The sequence below is a fragment of the Macaca mulatta genome, chromosome 9 (genome assembly GCF_049350105.2).
Source record: "Macaca mulatta isolate MMU2019108-1 chromosome 9, T2T-MMU8v2.0, whole genome shotgun sequence".
NCBI classification, from domain to species: domain Eukaryota; kingdom Metazoa; phylum Chordata; class Mammalia; order Primates; family Cercopithecidae; genus Macaca; species Macaca mulatta.
In genome coordinates, this window is record NC_133414.1 from 141,915,001 (window position 1) to 141,922,500 (window position 7,500).

General features: G+C 47.1%; 1 protein-coding gene across 14 annotated transcripts in view; it reads right to left on the bottom strand.

Annotated features, from left to right (window-relative positions):
• EBF3 (EBF transcription factor 3) overlaps nucleotides 1-7,500 on the bottom strand; it is a 129,885-nt gene that overhangs the window by 37,349 nt on the left and 85,036 nt on the right. For 8 of the 14 annotated variants that reach the window (XM_077945624.1, XM_028827014.2, XM_028827012.2 and 5 more), the window contains exons 7-8: nucleotides 5,407-5,488; nucleotides 1,134-1,278 (exon numbers count right to left, since the gene is read on the bottom strand). In XM_077945624.1, the coding sequence (XP_077801750.1) occupies nucleotides 1,134-1,278; nucleotides 5,407-5,488 (227 nt within the window). The remainder of the gene's footprint in view (nucleotides 1-1,133; nucleotides 1,279-5,406; nucleotides 5,489-7,500) is intronic. The other 6 variants (XM_077945625.1, XM_015148458.3, XM_077945622.1 and 3 more) reach the window with 1 other exon arrangement.

Here is a 7,500-nt window from a genome sequence, read left to right on the forward strand (position 1 = left end):
GCTTAGGGCGACCTTTAATTATTATATTTTTGTTCTCTTATACCTTAGTCATTAATGTAGAAAAACAAATTAGTTTATTTTTGTGGACCACAACAGATTCATAAATTGTCTTCCAGTTTTTGTCTGAATCATATTTCACGCTGATAATCTGCACACGCTTCATTCATTTTCCCGTGCGTGCATCTGTCTGCCTCGTGTGTGGCTCTTGAATGTGGGACCTCGGGATAGAGGATTTGTCTTAAAACCATTTAGTTTTATGGGCTCTCTGCTCTGAAGGATTCGATCATGCTGTTTTGTTTGCAATTCACTTAAAAAAACACTCACATTATTTTCTCAACAATTCATATTGGTCAGAATCTCATAATTATTATGAAATGTTTAATGGGGGAAATGGCTCTTATTCTAAAGGGGATGTGTTCAGTTGTGGGGACTGTGCAGAGCAGGAAGTGGGAGGTGCCTGAGGGGCTCGGCGCAAGGCCCACTGGGTCTGAGTCTTTCTGCATTCCGACCTGATATCCAAGGACCTTTCTCCCTACCCACCACCCTTATGGAAACCCTTCTCTTTTAACAAGCAACACAAGAAGTCAACCAATTGAAAGCATTTGGTTTAAAAAAAGAAAAATGTATTCTGGTTTGTATTTTCACCCCCTCCTCCTTGCCCCGACTCTTGTGTGAACACGCACACACACATGGATCACAGGCACACGCACTCCAGTCAGGGACAGGAAATGGTCCTGGCTGTCCCTTTGGAGCTGACTGGACCAGGATGTAACCACTCACTGGGCCTGCACGAGGTATCTGGGTATGAGCTTCTGGATGGGCGCTTCCAACAAACCAAAATAAAACCAAATAAATTAAAATCGCAAGAAAAGCAGTAAGCAAAAGAACGCCTGGAGACATGAAGGCTGTGGCAGGTGAATGGGAAAGCCCCGCTGTTCAATAAAGGAGAAGAGAAAGCTTAGGAGGGCTATCTCCCCTTCCATCTCGGGGACACCCCCTCGCCCTGCCTTGGTGCAGGAGGTCTGACCAAGGGCGGGGGCCTGGTGAGAGGAACTCCACATGAATGAACATAAAGGATGGTGCAAAGAAAAAGAAGCATTGCAAATAAAAAAAGACATGTAACATGTGCCTACCATTTTCCAGATAAGAAGGGGCCGTACCTTCTGACGGGTCGAGGCGGCGGGCCCGCCTCCCATGTTTGGAATTGTTGTGCACAAACATGTTGTCTGACACGGCCAGCACGTGGCCGTCCACGTTGACTGTTGTCGATACAACAACCTGCAAAGATGAAGTGGATTTGAAAATGGAGTTGGCAAAGGAAAGCACAGCCCCCTGTTAGGCAAAATAAAAGCCATGTTAAATACTGCAGAGCACAAGGCAACTTCACGTGTTCCTGGACACTGTTGATTGATGTGTGTTCACAGCTTTTTTGGCTAATGGGGGTGGGTGGGTTGTTTTGTTTTGTTGTGACTCAAGATTGCTTCTCTTCAAAACCTGCTCCACTAATTACAGTTTAATCTCCTATTATGCTAATAAGTGAATTCAATTCAGAGAAATATTCTTCTAGCCATTAGCTTCAGAAACACCCCTCTAGCCACTCATTTTAAAGCTGCTGTTTTGATTGATCTGTTCACATATTGATTAGATAGTTTATCTAATTGAAATGAGCTCACTTGAGACCGGCCTCCCTTGAAGAGCTGGGAAGATTCGGAGTTGCCCCAAAAAGGCCTTCATAAATCAGGAACATTCCTACTGCCCACATTTTATCAGGAAATGATCCCTGGGTCAATTTTACAATTACATTTAATGTCTGGTAATGAACTTTTTTGCATCTGAAAAGACCGAGTTGAATATGAATAGTGGTGGTGTTTTCAATCCTGGAAAGGTCTCCTTTCTCAAGTCCATTGCAAAGGCTGGCAAGGACCCTGGGATACCAAGGGAATGTCCTCTCTGTTTCGGTGAGAGGCTTCCATTCTTAGGTCCAGGCACAAAGGATGTCTAGGGAAGAGATGACGCATCAGGCCCTCTGAAGCCCTCGGCTGCCTCGTGGTAGAGGGAGAAACAAAAAGGGCCAGGCAGGGATGGCCTTGCAGACTCCATAGACCTGCCCAGGTGAGCTTGCCACAAACATCCAGAAATGGTACCCCTGAATGGACCCAGGAACCAGGAAATGACAACCTGGCCCTGAGTTTTCTCTAACAGAGGGGGTGCATTCATCCCGGACTAGCTGGAGCTGCAAAGATCTGAGGCCAGGTTTCACCTGGGTCTTGCAGAAGCACTCCTGGGGCTTGAGCCCAGCTCTGACCTGAAGGAGGTGTGGCTCTCTGCTACAGTGTGGGCATACTCGGCCATGTCTTTGGGTCAGCACCACCCGAGGGAACCACAGCCCTACAGAGAATTGTGCGGCAGGTGCAGGTGAGTGGGGAACCTGAAGGGGCTCCTAGTCAGGGTTCACCTTCCCTGCAAGGCCCAGACAAAACACACCATGCAAAATGAGCTTAAAAGCAAGGCCACCGTAGGCCTTAGTGAATCACGCCATCTCAGTTTGGGTCAGCACATGTAAGGAATCCCCTGCACCAACATAATTGGGAAAACCATGGGGAGGGGCGCACAGGGGGTATACGGGCGATCTCTGTACTTTCTGCGAAATTGTTTTGTAAACCTAAACTTCTCTAAGAAAAATAAAGCCCATTAGTAAAATAATTAAACTAGTTACCTAATACAAAATGAATACAATTCATTGTATTCAATGAGTCATTGAATATAAAACAATTTAAAGCAAACATACAAGTAAGTAGTATTTTAAGGGGCTTAACCAATAAGCCAAAGCTATACGTTTATATACGAATACATGTGTGAGTGATTTTGTTTTTTGAGACAGAGTCTCGCTCTGTTGCCCAGGCTGGAGTGCAGTGGCCCAATCTCGGCTCACCCTAACCTCCGCCTCCTGGGTTTAAGCGATTCTCCTTCCTCAGCCTCCCAAGTAGCTGGAATTATAAGCTCTGCCACTGCACCTGGCTAATTTTTTTGTATTTTTAGTAGAGACAGGGTTTCATCCTGTTGGCCAGGCTGGTCTCGAACTCCTGACCTTGTGATCCACCCGCCTCAGCCTCCCAAAGTGCTGGGATTACAGGCGTGAGCCAATGCGCCTGGCCGGCTTTTTCATTTTAAATCTCAGACTCTACAAGACGATGACGCAGCAGGGGCAGTACACACGGCATCCCACCCAAGCGCCCTCATCAGGGGCAGCTTCCCTGGCATTTCTTCCCCTTGGCCACTGCCAGGATTGTTGAAGTCACAACAGTGTCAAGCCACCCAGAACCTCAAAAGGTTGTAAGTGCTGCCCCAGCAACCCAGATCCAGCCTTGGGTATCTCAGCACCTTCCTTTTTTGACCACTGCCCCCTGACTTTGCCCTTTGCAGCCCTGGTGGGAGATGGCTTTGCTGCCCCTTTAGTATCACTAGTGGGCCTGGCAGCCTCTGCCTGGAGGAGCCAAGGTCTGTTCCTGGTCACCCAGGTGCCCACCTCGTGGTCTACCTCCCAGGACCAGCCCTGGGCGTTGAAGACACTCTACAAATCCATTATCTGCATATGATGCAAAGATGCATAACTAACACTGAGGTGCAGACTTAACCCTTTTTACATTCCTAAACATGATAGGTTAAAGAAACATGAAAAAGTAAAAACAAATTTAAAAAGTTTTTAAAGACACAGGCTTTACTGTCACCTACATCTAGGTCAGTCACAAAGGGAAAAGAGTGTAGTTCAGCAGAGTCTAGACAGCAGGCAAGCTGTGCTCTGTGCCTCACCTGGGCCGGCCCTGCAGAGCACCTGCAGAAAGCTGCTGAGACTCTGAAAGCAGCTGAAACTATCGTGTAAGCCCTGCCATCCTCCTAGGTCCAGTCACACCTTCTGAGAGGCATGGGGCTCAGCTAAAGAGACCAGAGGAAGTTCTAGTAACTACGGGGTCTGCAGTCAACCACGAGATCACCTGTGGTCATGTTCGGTCATCGGTGAGACAAAGAGGACACAGTCCCTCAGCCCTGCGTGACCTCCATTCTGCTTAGAAGGATCAGTATCACCAGTGCCCTGTGAAGCCTAGTGCGTGACAAATGAAAGCAGGCCCAACTGTTTGCAGGGAACACTGTCCCCAGCTGCAGACATGAAAGTGGGCGGGCCCAAAGAGCCCGCCTCCTCTGACCAGCTGACCGGGCAGGCACGGAGACAGATGTCACGTGATCCACTACAGGACTGAGGCGTAAGTTAAATTTCTGAAAAACGCTTTGAGCTATTTGATGGGAAAATCGTGTAAATCCCAAACAGGGATCATTCTGCTCCTGGGTCATTCATCCAAGCTAGTGGTCATCTCTATTAGCTGCCAAATTCTTCTCTGGCTGGTTTTGTATCCTAGCCCAGAATATTTTTACAGTTAAAATTAGCAAAATCATCCAATGTGTTTACCCTTAAGTAGCTTCCTAATCATTCACAAAAAGGCAAGTGAATCTATCATAATGGTACATACATCTATCACAATTCATCTCTGAACCCCCCAGCCACCCCCTCTGTATCCGTCTTTTAGATAAAATCTTCTGAGGCAAACCAGAGACAGGACTTAGCCTGGGTTTAGGAGCCGACTAGCAACTAGGCACGGAAGGTGGGCAGTAAGAACGCAGTAAACCTCAGGGGAAGGAAGCCGAGGCCAGGAAGACACTCTAGCAGTTGCAGAGGTCTATACTAAGCAGGTGCAGATCCCTCTATGAGGAGGGGCTCAGATCTGGAGTATTCCCAAAAGATTGCATTATAGTTCTCCTCCCACTGAAAATCAGTCCATCAATCAATCCCAAAAGAAGCACTTCTGGGCCGGGCACGGTGGCTCACGCCTGTAATCCCAGCACTTTTGGAGGCCAAGGCAGGCGGATTACTTGAGGTCAGGAGCTCAAGACCAGCCTGGCCAACATATTGAAACCCCATCTCTACTAAAAATGCTGAGTGTGGTGGTGTGTGCCTGTAATCCCAGCTACTCAGGAGGCTGAGGCAGGAGAATCCCTTGAATCTGGGAGGCGGAGGTTGTAGTGAGCCAAGATCGCACCACTGCACTCCAGCCTGGGCTACAGAGCAAGACTCTGTCTCAAAAAAAAAAAAAAAACCTTCCACATGGCCATGTTTTCAAAGCTGATTTCACTCTGTTGTGCCCACATTGGACTTGATGAATCTGGCATACTGAATATACCAGATCATTCTTAAAGCATTTTATTTGCATATTTTTATCAAATGCACCAATTCTAGTTTGCTTCCAAGCCCTTAAAGAACTCAAGAGTACTTCCTGAACAGTTGCAAAATCAGAGAATTCAAATTTCATATAAAAAGTCAGGACCACGGTCCACGTGTCTTTGAGAAATGTATACCTGGAATCTCCGCATATCTCGAGGGTTGCCTGCATTCTTCAAACAGTTCTGATTGCACTTGAGGAAAAACTTTAGAAAGAATCTATAAAAAATACAAAAAGATGATATTTATTAGGGTTATCAGACAAAAGACTCAAACTTTTTAAAAGACACTCTTGGCGGGGAGGAGTGGAGACTCAACCTCACCTCCCTCTAGGGGGCAACATTGAGAAGAGGCTCTGAAAGAGGCGGGGAGGAGGCACCCAGAAATAGCCACACAGGAGAGCAGCGAGTTGCATTTGCCTTGAGGCTAAGGATGTCCAAGCTTTATGATGATAGCTGTGACTTTCGCATTGGCATTTCTTGGCTCAATCTTTGCACAACTGCCCATTAACCATGGGGGAAACATCCACCCCAGACAGGCCTACTGTCTCCAACCACTAAAAAATGAAGGATGCCTGGTTAAATTTGAATTTTGGATAAGCAAAAAATAATGTCCCAGAGCATACGCCTCAATAAAAAATTGCTGTCCACCTGAAATGGAAATTTCACTGGATGTGCTATATCTTATCTGGGCAACCCTAATTCCAGAGGCTACCACTGCCTAAGCAAACATACTTCTAAATACGGGTTTTAAGAGTTACAGTAGCGCCTGTAATCCCAGCACTTTGGGAGGCTGAGGTGGGTGGCTGACTTGAGGTCAGGAGTTTGAGACCAGCCTGGCCAACATGGTGAAACCCCATCTCTACTAAAAATACAAAAACTAGCCAGGTGTGGTGGCACACACCCATAATCCCAGCTACTTGGGAGGCTGAAGCAGGAGAATCACTTGAACCCAGGAGGTTCAGTGAGCGGAGATCGCACCACTGCACTCCAGCCTGGGCAACAGCCAAGGCTCTGTCTCAAAAAAAGAAAAAAAAAAAAAGAGTTACAGTAGGTACAGCTCTTAAGAAGCAATTGGGGGGCTGGGGCAGGAGAATCACTTGAACCCAGGAGGCAGAGGTTGCAGTGAGCAGAGATCGCGCCACTGCACTCTAGCCTGGGCAACACAGCGAGACTCTGTCTCAAAAAAAAAAAAAAATCTAAGAACTGATTGGGAGGCATATTGTTTTAACCAAGAATTCTTGACGCGGTAATGAAACTATTGCTGAGGCAGAAAGCAAGGAGCAGCACTCTGCAGGGCTGGAGAGGTGAGGCTGAAGCGAGCGTATTTCCATTTCCTGCCATGCCTTGCCCTGATGTTTCATGGCATGAAGATTCAGGGGTCCTGACAGTGTGTTGAGATGCTGTGACTAAAACGTCATCATGTTGCCCTCCCCATTCCTGCATGCTCAGTGACACTGCAGGAGAGCTGGCTTCCAGTCTGAACTCAAAGAGCCTGGGAAACGGGCTCTACCACCACCTACGGGAAAAGAGGGTTGGGGGGTCTCTTCCTGTGCACCCTCCACCTCAACTTGAAAAGGCCACAACCAAGAGGTCCCAGAGCTTGGGTCTGTGCCGACATACCCACTCTCTGCAAGCGGCCAAGCATCCTGTCCAGCAAGGTCATCAACACAAACCTTTCTCTATTTTCTCCCAAACTATCGTCTGTCCTACTTGTGATTATTAATTTTTGATGAAGTTTCACACAATTTTCAAGGTTCCTTGCTGGCAATTAGAATATCAGAAAATGAAAAGACTCGACTGACCGAGACTCATCTCTCTAAGTGCACTCCCAGCATATCCCGGATGACTTCTTACTGTGGCAGAAGAAAATCCAATTGATGGGGGAAAGAATGGCGGCCACTTAAATTTTCTTGCATACCATGAGGCCTCATCATTTTAGGCCAGAATTTACATCTTTTATTAACTCACCTCACCTATACACTTAGCTCACAATGCCTCTTCACACCATCTGCCATCAGCATACAGTAAGTCACTTGATATTCCACCCACCAATTTTTCCTAACAACCACTGTGCAATTAAACTCCACACGTTCTGCAGCGAGGTAAATTAGGCGCACCTGCGGCCACACTGCATTTGAACTGCATCAGAAAGGGCCTAACAAGGTGAGGGTGCCACAAAGTTATCGTCCTGTCAGGCAATTAGGTTTTCACTTCGGGGACAGCAACACG